The 17,975-nt window shown below is 40.0% G+C and overlaps 1 protein-coding gene across 1 annotated transcript; it reads right to left on the bottom strand.

Annotated features, from left to right (window-relative positions):
• Window positions 1-1,498: 1,498 nt before the first annotated feature.
• Window positions 1,499-17,108, bottom strand: CACNG1 (calcium voltage-gated channel auxiliary subunit gamma 1). The gene is made up of 4 exons (XM_044673965.1): window positions 16,687-17,108; window positions 5,055-5,129; window positions 3,573-3,710; window positions 1,499-2,575 (listed from the first exon to the last, which is right to left on the bottom strand). Exons 1-4 carry the CDS (start codon window positions 16,919-16,921, stop codon window positions 2,349-2,351), a joined length of 675 nt encoding a protein of 224 aa, XP_044529900.1. The 5' UTR covers window positions 16,922-17,108; the 3' UTR covers window positions 1,499-2,348.
• Between the last annotated feature and the right edge of the window lie 867 nt (window positions 17,109-17,975).

Below are 17,975 nucleotides of genomic sequence, written 5' to 3'. Positions count from 1 at the left end.
TGTCACCCTGTGCAGGCCAGTTAACCTCTGTTTGCTTATTTTAAAATGGGGACAGCTAGAGGATGAAGTAGATAGAATTCAAATCTGGTTTCAGACACTTACTAGCTATGTGATTCTGGGCAAGTCACTTAACCCTGTTTGCCTCAATTTCCTCACCTATAAAATGAGCTAGAGAAGGAAATGACAAGCCAGTCCAGTATCTTTGCCAAGAAAACCCCAAATGAGATCAGGATGAGACAGACATGACTGAAAATGACTAAACAACAAAATGCAGATAATAATAGCACCCACCTTCCAGAGTTGTTGTGATGATCCAATGAAATAATAATTGTATAGCGTTTTCTATAGTACATAGCTCATAATAGGTATTTCTATAAAGATTTATTCTCTTCTCTTTTCCTTCCCATTTGTACCCTGAGTACTTTGCATAGTACCTAATACATAGTAAGTGCTTAATAAATACTTGTTGATTAATTAGTAGTTACCAACATCTATGCAGTGCTTTAAATTTAACAAAGTTCTTTACATAGAGTATCGTAAAAGTCTTCATGTAAGTTAAAAAACTTTTAAGAGCTTAAAGTGCACTGAGTTTTTGGAATACAAACTCACAGCCACGCAGCAACCTAACAAGGTAGATACTACAGATATTATTGCCCCATTTACAGATGAGGGAACTGAGGATCACAGAACACATAGATGGAAGTGTCTGAGACAGGATTTGTTCATTAATCCAAGTCTGCCTTTAAGTTTGTTTTAAAAATCCATCCTACAATTGAGTCCAAAAATGCATGTAAAAGTTTCTTACTTATAATTGCTCTAGGTAAAGAGGTGTGTTTGGTGAGAGATGGAAGGGGAATAAATATTCTTCTTCCCATTTAAAAAAAGGTAAACTGAGGCAGAGAGGGCTGATGCATTGTTATATGCCAGTTGTGAGCTCTAAATGGGACCTCTGTTTCCTATACTAGTGTTGTACAAGTGATCCATGCAGCTTCCTGATTTACTTATTCAAAATTCTCTTGGGCAAGAAAATAATATTTTTAGCCAGAGGATTATGGTAGGGGGCTGGAGAGCAGAATGAGGTTGCTATCCTTCCTTTCTTGTCAGGAATAACTGAGGTCGAAAGTCAACCATCAGAAGCCTGTGACCTAACTGTTTAAATTTTGGCTTAGCACTGAGAGACACATCACTCTTAGGCAAAGACAGACCTTAAGCCTAGAAATAGCCTGATTCTTATTTTTAACATCTAGCCAGACAAAAGCTGATTCCTGGTTTCTCCCAAAGAACATTCCTCAATCCAAGATTTTAAATGGAAATTTTGGACTCCCAAGCAATTTCTGTAAGGGACATCTACCCCTGCCCCAAGAAATGTCCTCAGCACCATCCTTGAGACATCCCCCTGCTTCCATAGCTTCACCCCATAAAAGGTAACCTGGTCAAGAGTCATGTTTATAGATGGCCAGAAATTCAAGTGAACTTTTAGAGAAGGGCACAGAAGGGATACATTTTCACAGAAATTTTATTTTAATTCACACTTCATTTCTTCTCAGTTGGAAATGCTCCTTGGAGATCGTGAAGCATTAAGACAAAGAAGAAGAATTCACTTTGAAATGAATTCCAAATAGTCCTACTGTGTGCCTTGGCACTCTGTAGAGGAGGGGTTGGCTATTTCTACAAGTGAATCTTTATCCATTACTCTGGGGACTTCTTCTCAGGGGCTTCCACACACAGAGCATGAAAAAACTGACATAATGATGCAGTGAGGAGTAGAGTGTAGGAATTTGAGTAGTTTATAGAGGACCACCTGAAACCTGTTTGAAATTGTGTACAAGAACAATTATGAACCATAAGTATAGCTAGAAGATACATGCACTCCCCCAGTGTCCCTACCTGCTCAGACACTTCTCAGAGTGTAGAAAATCAGGCATTTGATTTAAGGCCAATAAGGCTCTGGACTCACATTTTGCTACCAGATTAGAGCAGAGGGTCATCACCACTCAATGGGAGCACGGGAAACTAGCAACTTGTAGGTACAATGTAGCGACAGGTGTTGGGGACACCATTTTATATCATGTTGAGTGGATGGGAAGGTGGGGAAGGTAGGATAGAATAAGGATAGAGAATGAGACTGGAACAGGTGGGAAAGAAGTCTCAGATAAAGAAAAATATGATCCCTTTGGGGGAAAAAACCCATTTACTATAGATGGGGATGGGAGCGATGCCACCACATTCTCTTTTCCACTTTTTACCTCTTCTTGACCTCTGGCATTTGGCTTCCATAGAGAGAGGGCCTTAGAGGCTGCTATATCCCTAGTATTCAGCCTAGGACATCAGAAAAGGAGGAAGTCAAACTAATGCTCAGGCTCAGCATCCATACAAGACTCCCAGGGATTCTGGGGCATGTGGGGCAGGGAGATAAGTAGGAGAGCAATGCCACAGATGAAGAAGAGGACAAAGGAGGTACAGGCACAGGCAAAGGACCAGGAATAATAGTACTCTATCCAGACTGTCTCCTCACTATCAATCATCCGCTTCACTGACTGCCGCGTGACTTCCACAGAGACGATGATACAAAGTCCTGGAAAGACAAGTGAGACATCATTCTCAAGTTCTAGTTTGTCCCTCACCCACCTGCTGAATTTGGAGCTGGCAAGGACCTCCCATCCAATTCCTTCCTCTTATAGATGGGGAAACCAAGGCTCAGAGGTAAAATGACTTATTCAAGGTCACATAGTTAAGCAGATCAAATCAGAATTTGAACCTGGTTCTTCTGTCTCTGCTTCAACACTAACACTACATATCCAATCTGTTGCCAAGTCTTGCCATCTCATAACATCTCTCATATATATCCCCTTCTCTCCACCCACAGAGCTGCCTGGGTCTTCATCTCCTGAAGCCTAAACTATGAAAATGGCCTTTTTAGTTAGCCTCCCTGCCTCAAGTCTTTCTACTCAGCTGTCAGATTGATTTTAATGTGTAGACCTGACCATATCACCCTCCTATTCAATTAAACTCAGTAACTTCTTCTTATCTCTGGCATCAAATATGAAGTCTTGTTTGGCTTTTAAAAAAAAACTGATTCTTTGGAGGGATTTCAAGACAGAAGAGCGGTAAAGGCTAGGCAATGAGGGTTAAGTGACTTGCTCAGGGTCACATAGCTGGGAAGTGTCTGAGGCCAGATATGAACCCAGGATCTTCCATCTCTAGGCCTGGCTCTCAATCCAGCTGCACCCCCTGTTTAGCTTTTAAAGAAGGCCCTTTCCTCCTGATCCCTTTCTCCCTTTCAGTCTTCTTAAAATTACTCCCCTCTAGGATCTACTACTAACACTGAATATCTTTCCACACTAAAAATCATAGAAGAAACCTTAAAGGACATTTAGTCTAAATTTCTCATCTTATCCATGAGGAGACTGAGGCCCATGGTTGATTTATAGATTTATTTTTAGAATTTCTGTCATCTGCACCATTCCCCTTAAATGTGAAACACAGTTGGCTGCAATTTCCTGGGAACAAGGTAGAGTCTCTGACTCTTTAATGCACCTTACTTTCCTTTTACTCTCACCCAAATATCTTACCTGCAAAAGTATAGAATAGAGCTGCTGGCTTCAGAAGATATTCCCTTTTTTTCCTGAAGGACAGAAGGATGAAGATGGTTCCCATGATCATGAAAGCGATGCTGAAGATGGCGATGGCTGCTGCAGAGATGCTGAATTCTACCAAGATATCAATAAGGGCAGAGACTGGTCAGCCCATCCCTCCTCTGTACTATCTCCCTTGCTATCAATAGCTTTGTTGCATCTAATCTGGGCCACCAACCAAATTGGTGAAATTTGTGTTTGCTCCCCAAGGATGAGGAAACCCCCTTGGAACAGGATGACTAGGGAGAATGAGGTTCCTAATTAGGAAGATGGAGAGGAAATTAGTTGGTTCCCTGAATTTGATACACTAATGAGCTTCCAGAGTAAGCCACTGTCATGATATCTGTATTTCTATGTGAACCATTTATTATTTTTGTTTTTGAGACTGAGTCTTCCTAACTTATTCACTTATGGACCTCATCCTGCTGCTGATCAACATGAAAATTTTGACCCACTCTGTTTCTAACTTGAGTCCATTTCCCCCTCCATAGGCAGCCAGGAAACCTCCTTTGGCTTACATAGGGGTGCCAGAATTAATGGGGATGGCCAATCATCTTTAGTCCTGCTGCAGCTCAGAATTCTTGAGCTTATGTGATCCCATGAGCCTCAGCCTCCCTTGTAGCAATGATTATGTATGTTCCACCATGCTCAGCATCTGCTTTGTTATTGTTCAGTTGTTTCAGTTGTATTCAACTCTCCATGACCTTATTTGGGATTTTTTTGGCAAAGATACTGGACCGGCTTGTCATTTCCCTTTCTAGCTCATGAAGAACTGAAGCAAAGAGAATTAAGCGACTTGCCAAGAGTCACCCGATTAGTAAGTGTCTGAGGTCAGATTTGAACTCAGGAAGCTGAGTTTTCCTGACTCCAGGAACAGCCTTCTATTCACTTAGCTGCTCCCACTCATTCTTAAAAGCCACTAATGTAAGCTACTGCTTCCAGGCACTGAACACTAGTCTCCTAATAACTTCTTGAATATTCCTTGAACACTTTTTTGCAGAGTCATTTATGCCAGGGGGAAAAGGTAACTCAATGTCTCCAATAGGCTCTGGGTCCCCATCATGTCAGAGAACCATAAGAGAGATTTAGGAAGCCTGACATCATATTTCTTTATATGCCTTTTAGGATTTGATAGAAAATTTGTATATATATTTTCTTTTAGCAAGCTTAGAATTCTAATAATTATCTCTTTTAACACAACCCTCCAGGACCTTCTGTCTTTAAGGGACATGAAGCTAGGCTTCAACAACAAAGAGTAAAGAAAGAAGAGGTATTTTGACTAGTTATGGGCATTGGTACTGGTCTATTTTAATTAGCAGCTGAAAAGTCAGCCCTTTCAGTCAAAGGACTTAGCATTTTGTCCAACACAGAACTCGTCTGGAAAACCTATTCAAGTCCCTTTCCCTATCATGGACTTACCTTTTTGTGTGGTGAATTCAAAGATTTCTGAGCTCTCTCCTGGGTTAAAATGCCTGAAGTATGAACAGTTCTTCTCTGTAAAGGAGAAAGAGAAGGATTCAGTTGTTCTGGGAAGGGCTCAACTTGAGTACAGAAATGGGAAATGAAATGTAGGCCCAGTCTTATTTGGATATTGATAAGGAGTCTAAGTGATGAGGAACCTTCTCCTTCCCCTCAAGAGTATGTTGTTCCTAAAAATCTCCATTTGGGTCTTTTATTTTAAAATGATGATTTTCACATGCATATATGTGAATCATCATCATTATGAAAATATTATATAAATATATATGATTATGTATATAAAACATAGTCTATATAGTAATGTATATAAAACAGTCTAAAAAATAATCAGACCTAAATTTAAAAAATATAATATTGCATTTTTAACCGATTATATATCATAACAATTTTTACATGTTTTTCAAAATTTTGAGATCTAAATTCTCTCCCTTCCTGGCTTCTCTCCCCTCTCCCTGAGATGGGAAGCCATTTAATCTAGGTTATACATTTGCAATCATACAAAACATATTTCCACATTGCAGACACAAACATTAAAAAATTTTTTTTAAAACCTTCCTTTACTTTCTGTCTTAGAATCAATTCTAAGGCAGAATAATAGTGAGGGATAGGCAATTGGAGTTAAGTGACTCACCTGAAGTCACACATCTAGGAAATATCTGAAGCCAGATTTGAACCCAGGACCTCCCATCTCTAGATCTGACTTTCCATCTACTGAACCACCTAACTATCCCTTCCTTACACTTCTAAAACAACTTTAAAGTTAGAACAGAGCTCTGCTCAGAGGCACCTCGCCTCTCAATGTAGGGCCAAATATGGCCATTGACCTAATTTCATATACAGCCCTTAGCAAGTTTGATTTTAAAGGAGATCAATGACAATAAAGCTGTAACTCCCTGAATAACTTTCTTACAGGCAAGCTGAAGCCTCCTGAGGCTTGATAAGAACCACTAAAGAACTATAAATCAACAATTTAAAACTATCCATCCTCAGGAGCATCTAGGTAGCACAGTGGGTAGAACTCCAGACCTGGAATCAGGGTTTTAAAAAGGTTTAAAGGTTTTAAAAAACTATTCTCAAAGGATTCCCTTCCATTCCTACCTCATGCCTCACAGGAAGATTTTGATTCACTAGAGCAGGGGTCAGCAACGTATGGCTCTTGAGCCATATCTGGCTCTTTTCAGGTCCAGATATGGCTCTTTCTGCAGGAGCCATAAAGTCAACGGCAGCACAGTAATTAAAAGTTTATGCATGACATCATGTGTCACGTGATCCTTTTCGTACCGTGACTATCTTCTAAGATAGAAGGTTCTCTCATTGATAATGCTGCGCGAGACGAATCCTGGTCTTTAGTTCAGCTTGGTAGGTGTGTTGTGTGTTCCTCCTTCTGTCCTCCTTTTACTCTTTCCACACCTGTTACTGACATCTTGGAGTTCTGTATAGTGATTGATCACTTTTGTCTACATTCTCTACCCCTCTGCCTCTGATTTACATGGCTTTATCTCAGCACATTCATGGGGTCTGCACTCTCTATTTGTGGGATTGTTATTGTTTTTAACTTTTCTACCTGCTCTTAAAGGGGAACTATAGTCAGATTACATCTTTACATATGCTTCATTAGTGAGAAGCATTTCTCCCCAGTAGTTGTTTCATTTGATACAGAATGATTGAGTAGGCAGCACTGATAAACACCTGTACCAGGAAATGTGTGTGATGTGTCCTGGCCAGTTTTCCATGAAAAGGTACCCTCCTCCCCCACTATTTACTAATACCTACACACAAGTCATGTTATTTTCTGTAATCTCCTGATCTCCTACTTAATTTATGTGGCCAAATGGCTTAACCAGCAGGCCAGCAGCTTTTTCTTCTCCTGTTGCTTAACTTGAGAGAGGGAGAGGAAAAAGTATTCTTCCCTGAAATTTTCTCTCTTTATTTCAGCAATTTTCTTAGTGTTAGGGAGTTTTATATGTATGTGTACAGTTATATCAGTACTATAGTGCCCCATTAAGTCTTGTTTTTTGATTAATAATCAAAATAATTTTGATTAATAATCAGCAAAACCATGCAGCACCAGAAGTCATATTAATGTACTTATTCATCATTGGTTAGCACATAATACCGTTATTAAAAATAGTTCAGAGACTTATTGTACTTTAAAAGTGTTGTTCTTACATAAAATGCACATATTTACTTGTATTCAGTGTTAAACATATTGTACGGCTCTCACAAAATTACATTTTAAAAAATGTGGCATTTATGGCTCTCAAGGCCAAAAAGGTTGCAGACTCCTGCACTAGAGGAAGGGAATAAACATTTGTACAGTACCCACTAGGTGTCAGGCATTCATGAATACTCATTTGATTCTTACAATAACGGTGCATGATAGATGCTATTGTTATCCTATTTTACAGTTGAGGAAACTGAGGCAAGTGACTTGGCCATGATTATATAGCCAGTATGTCTGAGGTCCGATTTGGACTTAGGGTTTCTTGACTCTAAATCCAATGCTCTATTCATTCTGCCACCTAGATGTGGTTGAGTTTTTTCAATCATTTTAACTTTGTCCAACTTCTTGTGACCCCATTTAGGGTTTTCTTGGCAAAGATACTGAATTTTCTTTTCTACCTAATTTCACAGGTGAGGAAACTGAGGCAAAGAGGGTTAAGTGATTTGCCCAGGATCACACAACCAGGAAGTATCTGAGGCCAGATTTGAACTTAGGTCTTTCTGAGTCCAAGCCTGGCACTCTATCCACTGAGCCAACGAGTTGTCCTTATCACCTGTCTGTACTAGATTGAAAAGCTGGAGACTCAGAGCAGTGTAATTAATGATGGTCTCAACCATTAAAGGATACTGGGCTTCCCACTGTGCTGGGCATCTTGCCCTCTTTCTTGCTATTATGCCCCTTCTTCCCACCAGGACTGATGGTCTTCAAGTGGACCAACAGAGACCACATACTTCTGCATCCCCTACCAAAGTGGAGGTGAATCCGCTTGGAGTCGAGCTGCTCTGATTGGTGCATAAAGTGAAGGCTCCCCTCAGTGTATTTATTTAGCCTTCCTGCCAATCGTCTTTTATCTATATGCTATTTAACAGTGGGAGTGGTAGACTTTTAGCCATGTGCAGGATAGAAGAAAGGTGTTTCCCTCCTGGCTGGCCTTCCTTTGTGAGTGGTACCGTGTGTTCCCAGGTCCTCCCTCAGAGCTAAGCCTTTCTCTTTTTTTTGGAAGTGGGGTGGGATGAACCGTGTATTGATGGAAAAGGAAAAATGTTGCTTGAGGTGTTAGAAGATCACACTCAACTGCCACCTAGCTACTAGGCTCATTTTCTGTCCAGGAGTTTTTCTCCTTTGCAGCTTTATGTTATAGAATATGAATCATTAAAATCTCTCTAGGTTATCTCTAGGAGCCTCTAACTGGGAAAAGTCCCAGTAGTTAAAGAGAGAATCTATCTCTGTCCTTCATATATTATCTATATCTGTTTATGCATATATGCATACATGTGTATGTGTCTATATACATACAGCAGTATAAAAATCCCTTATTTACCTCTCCTATATGCTTTAATATCCATTACTCTACCCCTGTACATTTAATCATGGGGATACATACATTTAATGAATATCTCAGAGAAATTGGTTTCTTTCAAAACAAAAAGTTAAAGAATCTCTTAAAGCAAATGAATATTGGGGAAATAAACTCATCACTCTCCTGGAAGACCACAAAAGCCAAATGTCAGGAGAGTACACAGTCACCAAAAATAGTGACTAATATTTCTTCCATGTGACCTCTATATACTTTGACTACAGTCTTTTTCTTAAAGTCTTGCCTTCTTTCCCCTTGTATTCAGTGAAGGAAACAGTAGCAGCAACAGCAGTGGTGTGTGCTTACTTCCCCCCTGTTTGATTCCTTGAAATTTTCAATAGCATTACCTATTCTTTCTTCTTTAGGAATGGGAGATGCCAAGTCCTCTTGGGAATTCAATGGATAAACATTGGATGCCATAGTCTACAATGTCCTGCTACCATAGCCTCTATCTTTAGCTCTATTTTGATAGACACTGCCCTGAAGGGAATCATATGAGAACCTCATTAAAGAAATCTCTCTCTCTCTCTCTCTCTCTCTCTCTCTCTCTCTCTCTCTCTCTCTCTCTCTCTCTCTCTCTCCCTCCACTCCTCAAAACCCCAATCATAAAGCCCATTGGTAGGGTACTTTCTCCTTATTGGTAGAAATCAATGCCCTGAGACAGCATGAAGGGCAGAGTTTAAGAGAAGAGAAATCTCTCTTTTGAACTTTTGAGTCACATCAGGTGCTTTTTTTTTCCAGCCTCAAGAAAGACAATAGTTGATGCTGATTTCACTTCAGGTTGTTCAAGGAAAGAACTCTGGGAAGAAGCCTACACTAGAGACTTTGGGGAATTTCTGTTTGGTTGGGATCCAGTTTTCTCCCTCTCTCTCTTGCTTGACTGGAGTTATTTTGTTCTCAATGGAAAACCCTCTCATTCTGCTTTGTGTGGTATATATTTTCCTATGTATGTTTTTGACCCCCCCCCTTTTTTTTTAAATGAATTGCTTTGCTATTTTCTCTATGTTAATTGTGGAACTAGTATTTGGTGGAAAGACAGTCAAGCTTTGGATATAAACCTTGGGGTCTTGCTTCCCCCAATAATGAATAACAATCAGAAGTTAGTTTGAACCTGAAAACCACGTTCCCAAGATTAAGGATATTTAAGGGAGCAGATAGACATAATTATAGGCTGATGATATACTCCTCTTTGAGGAGGGAAAAGTGGTCAAGCTTCTATGTCAAATTCTTGTTTCCCCTCCTGGAAGGAGTTAAAAATCTCTGTTGGAGAAGGATGAGGGGGGAAGAGGCTAGAGATGTCTATTTTGACTCCTTTCAAGCCAGATTGATACCTCCATGCTACTTGTGGAGAAACAACCCTCATTATGTATGCATATATCCATATCAGCTTCCATACTCATAACAGATATTGCAATATAAGAGATATTCCTATGTAAGCATTCAACCGTGCAAAAAAGAAATTGGTCTGACCTATAAAGGAAACATACTGGAAAATTGACTCTCCAATTATAGTCTAACATGAAAGGAAAAAATATTAGCTTTTCTCTAACGGTTCCCAAAATTCTAGCATAACAAAGAAGAAGGGTCCTCAATTGAGAATCTCTCCACTGAGTCCCTGAAAATGTAGGAGATCCAAATATATCCTGAATGATGCCAGTACAGCACCATCTTTTGTATGCTTTTATTGTTATTATTATGTGTCCTTTGTTTTGAAGAATACCAATCATATCATAAGGTAAGGACTTGACCACGAATTTGACTTAAGAGAGTCAAAGTTGCACAGTCATCAGCCTTATTCTCTCTTCCAAAGTCATCCAACTCTAGTGGCAAGAAAAAGGTCAGAATGACCAATGATAGCCCAGGATGCAGTGTAAGGCCTTGACATTTTCAATGTCTGAGCAAGCTCTAAGCACTCCACAGTGCTTGCCTCAGCTGCTTCATGATCATTGGAACAAACTATTCTTATCTTCTCATTCTACTAAGCGAAGTCTTCACATGCTTAGGGTCAACATTCCCCTAAGTCACTGGTGGGTTTGAGCCCTGTCAGTTACTCTCAATATCATTTACCAATCTGCCAAGATGGTTTTACTAGGATGTGGCCATTCTGTGCTGTGCATGTTTCTTGGAGCTACAAGTGAAAGTTGAGGGACACTTGAATACCAAAGGTGGATGAGCAACGCTGAAAAGGCTCAAGCTTCCCCTAACTTTTACAGATTGGGTCCCCAGAGAGTTATTTTGAGGTTAAAAGAGTTATTTTGAAGTGAAAGGACCCTTCCTTTCCTAACATTATCTTTAGCTTAACTTTTGTTCTATCTGAAAATGCCTTGCTCCAATCTTAGATTACTTCCAGCATCTCTTGCCACATGGAACAAAAGAAAATAAGAAAATTGTGGCAACTGTGTCTATTATGTATTTATGTTACAAAATCTTAACTGAGGCCTTGCTACAACAAGGCAATCCTTTAATACATCTCTAATTGATTTGCTTTCCCCCTGATTACAGTAACTACTCCAAATCTTTCATCTCTCTTCAAGACTTCCACAACACCCTTTCCAACACTCTTAGTTGAAGGCTACAATTTAAAACTTTAATTGAAAAATTAAGGTTATTTGATGAGAGCTCCATTTTCTTTTCTTCTCTTCATCCTTCCTCATCTCAAATCATTCAGATATCTTCTCACACTATATCCCCTCTCCCTCTTTATACCTGTCTCCCATGAAGAGATGGTCCTTCATCTAGTTAAGGCAAGCCATTCTATATACTTCCTTGATAACATCTTCCTGTATTCTTGAGCAGATTGTCCCCTTCTATCATTTTCACTCTCTAATGTCCAGTCTCTTGAACCTGAAAATCATATCTTCTGGAATAACAATATTTAAGGGAGCAGACAGATACTGAGGCTGCTTCCTTGCTGCCTAAAAATATGGTCATGTCGTCCCCATCCTTAAAAAAACAACTCTCAATAGTTACCATCTCTGCTAGCTATTATCCTATAGCTTTTCTCCTTTTCTTGGCTAAATTCCTTGAGAAGTCCATCTACAATCATTTCCTCCATCTGCAATCATTTCCCCCATCTATAGTCACGTGCCTTCATTTCCTCTCCTCTTTATATTAATCTCACTTGAAACTAGTTTCCTACCTCTTCAGGAAACCAAAACTGTTCTTTTTAAAGTCACCTGTGATTTTTTAATTGTCAAACTGTCATTTTCTCTACATCCACTCTTTATGATCTCACTGCAGCCTTTGACATTTGATCATCTTGTTCTCCTGAATATATTCTCCTCTCTAGGTTTTTATGATTCCACTTTCTCCTAGTTTTCCTCCTGCTTCTTCTGTTTCTTCTTGGTGGAGAGGGAAATTTAAACCTGGGTCTCCTGACTCTTAGTCATAGGCTCCAAGCACTGTGATCTTAGTACTATGTGCCAAGTACTGTACTTAGGACTATACAAATATTATTTTATCATCATCACAACCCTGTGAAATAGGTGCTATTTTTATCCACATTTTACAGGAGAGGGAACTGAGGCAAATGGAGATTATGTGACTGACCCAGGATCAAAGGGCAGTTTAGGTTGCACTGACAATAGAATGCTGGGCCTAGAGTCAGGAATACTCACCTTCCTGAATTCAACTCTGGCCTCAGACACTTACTAGCTATGTGACCCTGGATAAGTCACCTAACCTTGTTTGCCTTAGTTCTTCTGTAAAATGAGCTAGAGAAGGAAATAGCAAACCATACTAATATCACTGGCAAGAAAACCCTAAAAACCCTAAAGAGTTGAATATGACTGAAATGACTGAACATCTGGCACCTATTAAGTATTTAATAAATGCTTGATGATTAAGAATTTAGAATGACAGTAGAGGATCTGGGAGCACCTTGGATTAGATTATCATTGAATTGAAAATGCAAATAAATACTAGTTTATAGAATTCTGGTTGACAGGATGCTGGCTAGCAGAAATCTCATTTTATTAAAAAAATTAATGCACCACAAATTATGTAAAGTTGATTGGGAATGCAGCTTCAGGAAGGGGGGAAGTGTTAGCTCACATTCTAGCTCCATAGACATCAGTGTCTGATGCCTCTTCATGGCACAGAGCTGATGTGGAACTGTGATATTGGAAATTTGGTAGTCCTTGAACTAATTTTGAGGTCGCTGATCTAAACTTCCTGTGGACATTTAGGGTTCCTTGAAACTACATTTCCCATGAGCCAATGGGCTTCCTGTCTTGCATAATAATGTAAAGAGAAGGATGAATAGTAAGAGACTGTATTGGTACTTCCTTTTTGGTGATTTTGAGCAGAGCCAGGATGGAAGGAGGAAGTAATGGTGGATCCTTTCAAACTAACTCTTAATATGGGATGTGGCTTCAATTCTCTAATGACTACCAACAAATCCTTTAAAACCCTAATATTTTTAAATCTATTGTTTTATATCCATTTTATTTCTTACAAAACTTATAAGGGCTATGGAGCACTGGCCTGGTGATGGATAACACATTGGTTGTCCAAAGAGACTAGCCTAGATGATTGCAGAGAGCCTCCATACCAGAGGGTTGATCATCACATACTATTTATCTGTACACATGCAATATCTAAAATCTAAACTCCTTGAAAGCAAAGATTGTGCCATTTAAAAACAATCTGAGTGGCCCCAACACTTAGCACAGTGCCTTACACACAGTAGGTGCTTAATAAAGAATTTGTAGAGTTAAATTTAGTCAAAGTGCTTCCCCCTTCTTTCAACAAATCAGGATAGTAGTACATGTTCCTAGGCACATACAACCCTATTCAAGAACCTATCTAGACCAGCCACTGCCTCCTCTAGAACTAGACTTGGGTCAACCCTTGAACTCTTGTTTTTACTTTTTTTTAAAAATCTTACCTTCTGTCTTAGAGCCAATACTGTGTATTAGTTCCAAGGGAGACTAGCAATAAGAGCTAGGTAATAGGGATTACATGACTTGCCCAGGGTCACACACTTAGGAAGTGTCTAAGGCCAAATTTGAAACCAGGACCTCCTGTCTCTTTTGTTTTTAATAAAATTGGGTTCCAAGGTAGTCCCTCCAACTAATTACTGTTGATGACTGTAAAAGGAGAGAGTATGGAGTGAATGAATAGATAAAAAATTATTAATAAATTAAATGCTTACTATGTGCCAAGAACTGGAGCTACAGAGAAAAAAACAAGATAATTCCTGCTCTTGACATGTTCTAATTGGGGAAAGAAGACATGGAATACCAGCATTTCCATATGGGTGAGGTGAAGTTGATGTCCAAGGGAAATGGGGCATTGGATAAGTTGCTTCTTTTCTCTGAGTCCACTGAACTTTGCAACAAGGAAGAAGCACATGGGGAGCAAAAACAACATCTTCATCAAGCAATGGGGAATGGTGGTGAGAGAATATGTGTTTTTGAGAATGGAGAATCAGGGGGAATTTGAATTGATCTCATCTGTGTTGTTATTATAATTTATAGAATATTTATACTTTTTTGAGACCTTAAAAAACCAGCTGAGAAAATTTCCAGCTTTTCAGGCTTAAGAATTTTATAGTTGGAAGAAATTTTGAGAAGTTTATTTTACCCTTCCTCCTTCTCTTTCCCATTCTGCCACCTAGATAGGACATCCTTGATTTCCCATCCTGATATCTTTTCCTATTAGGAGTGCTTAGTTATGTTTCAGTTTTAGTTGGTTTCATTTAGTTTTGTTCAATTTAGTTTAGTTCTGGATTTCAAAGTTATTTGGAGCTTCTTCCACTTGAAATTAGAAGAAAAACGAAACAGAGCATTTTTCCAAAAGAAAAGAGAACCCACGGAACCAGTCAGAGCCATGTTGAAGTATTAATGAGTACTGGCTTTGCCAGGGGCTGATAGTCAAGCTGGAGGACAAAGAAAAAAGCCAACAACCAAGCAGGTGCTCAGTGTCACTGGTCTAAGCAATGCTAAGCAGTGACCAGGATGAGATGAGAGATTCCAGGAATATAGCCCAGTTACCTGGACTATATTCAAGGCAAGACCCCTGGGACAGGTCATGTTCCACTGTCCTGTGGCTCAGCTGTCTTAAGTGTTCTTGTTTCTTCTGTGTGTGGACTGTTCCCTCATTTGTAAAAATCAATGGACTTTAAAAGGCAGGTGCCACAGGGTAAGGTGGGTAAGACCAGAACTTTTCTGCCTATACTTAGACTCCAAAGAAGCTACCCTGCCCTGTTCATCCTCAACCCAAGGGAGTTGGTAAAGTGAGCAATATGTTTATGGGGCCACATTTAGAACAAGTAGGCAAGGAGGCCTGGGCATCTCTGCTAGGTAACGCCCAAACATCCACATGCCAGTGTCCATCAAGATTCCTTCTCGTGCCACTTAGCTATCTGTCTCAAGAGTCTGCTTTCCTGAGAAATTCCTGAGACTTAAATGCATTTGGTAGAAATCAGAAAAGGTGGGGGTCTTTTGAGGGGTTGAGGGCAGAGATGGGAGGATAAGGTTTTGACTCTTTTCTTCCAAATGTGGTACTTTAAGAACTCCTTAACATATTGACATCTTATATAGCTCAAAGGGCTTGGGTTCTATTTCTAGGACTGATTTCCAAACACTGAAAACCAGTGATTTGTTTATAAAACCAGATGTCTTAGGGATAAAGGTGAACCTAGGTCACATTCCTATTTTGGGGAGAAACTGCGGGAATATGAAATTTTTGACTCTTAGAGGTGGAAGGGACCTTTAGAGGTCAGGTAGCACAATTCCTCAGTTTGCAGTGAAAGAAACTGAGGCCAGGCAGGGTTAGTGAGGTGCCCAAGAAGACTGGGGTGCTAGGTAAATAGAACTGATGTTTGAATATAGGTCTATTGATTTCAAATCCAATCATCTTTCCAGCTGTTTCCCATACCTCTGGAGTCATGTCATGTAGTTCTCTGGTCACTTACCTTCTGCCTCAGTTTCTTAAATTGTAAAGTGGAGCTAATGATAGCACCTACCACCAGGATTGTTAGGAGGATAAAATGAGATATTCATAAACTATTTAACACTGTGACTGGCACATATAGGCTCTTAATGAATGCTCACTTCCTTAACTTATGATTTAGATAGTAGGACACATAGCTGAGTGCTCTAATGCAAACAAATAAATTATTTTTTGAGCCTGAGACCACTGAACCTGGAATTTCTTCTAGCCTTTGCATTTTATTGTTCTGTGATTCTAAGGCAGGGATTCTTAACTTGTATTCCATGAACTTCTTTTTTTAATCCCTTACCCTTACTTACAGAAGTCTTAGAATCAATACTATGTGTCAGTTCCAAGACAGAAGAGCCATAAGGATTAGGTCATGGGTGTTAGGTGACTTGCCCATGGTTGCACAGCTAGGAAGTGTCTGAGGCCAGATTTAAACCCAGGTCTTCTCATCTCTGGGCCTGGCTCTCAATCCACTGAGCCACCCACCTGTCCTCTTGTGAACTCTTTTTTAAAAAATTCTTAGTTGTCTTTTAATGTAATGGTAATTTGGGGGATACTCTACATATTTTACTGTATGAATTTAAAAACACTATTCTCAAAAGAGGTCCATAGGCTTCACCTGACTGCCAAAGGGGATCCATAACAACAACAAAAGTTAATAACTCTCTGATTGAAGATCTGGTCAAGCAATTTCAGATGGAAAGTCACAGAGAAGGACTGAAAATCTATGCTCTTTACTTTTCCCTTCTGCTTTCTAGTTTCTTGTCTTGCCCACCTATCCTTTCTTCTGGGCTAATAACTTCTGCCTTTGAAGGACAAAAATAACTAGAGACAAGGGTACTATATATACTTTCCCTAGGCATTGAAGCCAATACTATCATCACAAGCAGTTGCACTCTGAATTGTAAGGGCTGGAATAGCAAGCAGTTTTCTAGAGAGGTGGGAAACCCAGACACTGCTTGTGCATCACCCACTCTTTTCCACATGCAACTTTTTGGAGGGAAGGGGTTGAAGTGGGAAAGAAAACAAGGAAACAGGCACATTACCCCCTGGTAGGCTGATAGGTCCACAGCTCTTGTCATTGGTGTTGCCCATGTAGATCCTTTTGGTGCAAAGCCTCCAGAGACCAAAGTGGGCTGCCTCACAGGTGGTATTATACTTTTCCACCCTGGGGCTCAGAACTGCCCAGTGATCTGTTACCACTGCAGCCATCAACAAGCAAACGCCTACCAGGATGATGCAGAAAGTCAACCGGACTTTCAGGGCCTTGGCCTCAGACATGGTGACTGACACTGGGGTTCAGCAGGCTGAACTCAGAGGAGCTGCTTCCCTCTTGTCCAAATGGCTTAAAGCTGGTCGATAGTGGGCTGAGGCAGTGGTTGGTGCTGGATGGTGACTGTGTCAAGCAGAGGTGTGGGGTCTAGGAGTGGTGTGAGCCTAAGCACTTTCAAATGTCAGTCCCAAGGAGTCAAAGTAGACCAGCCAGAGGACTGGAGCATTTAGGAGAGGGGGATGTCGGCACAGCTGCTAAGTCGTGTCAGGGACAGTGAGAAAGGCTTCTATTAATGCACCCATCCAACAAAGACAGGGTCAGCTACTGCTCAGGTTACAGCAGCCTGCTTCCCAAGTTGGATCTGGAAGTCCCAATGGCTCCCTGTGGGGAGGGAGCAATGAACCCCACCTCTTCACACTCGGAAGCCTTAAGCCTTAGTCATTACTGCATAGCTGAGTGGGGTGGGAAAGGGAAAGTCATCTCAAATATTGCTTGTGTAGTTGGGGAGGGATGTCAGATGATTACTTGAGAGTATGACTGCTATGGAGGAGGGTGACATTTGACTAAACATGGTGGATAAAACAACTTACCTAGTTGGAGTCAAAGGAAGAGGGGGTCTTGATTCTAAGTGTGCCTCCTTGCTTCTCCTTCTGTTAAAGGCGTTAAAGGTGGGATAGAGACATGGGAAAGACTGACCTCATCCTGCAGAAGTGTGAGGCAAGAGAACACTGGAATTTTACCTAAAGTAATCTAGGATCTTCAGGGAGAGCCAAAAGCTAGCACTCTCTTAGTTTATTTTGGATTTGGGGACAAAATTAGGCACTTGTAGGTCACTGAACTGCTAACCAAAAAAGAAGCTTGACTTTCTCATAAAACATCAAGGAAAAATAATAAAAATATATATAATTTATAATAATAAATAATAAGGAAACAGTAGCATTTAGAATTTATAGATCTTTATATATATATCCCTCATTTTTACATGGAAACCTTTTTGGCTTTGTTATGATTAAAATTATCTTAAGAGACTGATTTTTTGGTAAGAAATGTCAGTTTATTGAA

The sequence above is a fragment of the Gracilinanus agilis genome, chromosome 4 (genome assembly GCF_016433145.1).
Source record: "Gracilinanus agilis isolate LMUSP501 chromosome 4, AgileGrace, whole genome shotgun sequence".
Lineage (NCBI taxonomy): Eukaryota > Metazoa > Chordata > Mammalia > Didelphimorphia > Didelphidae > Gracilinanus > Gracilinanus agilis.
Note: the sequence above shows the minus strand (reverse complement) of the source record. Positions and strands in the feature narration are given on the sequence as shown.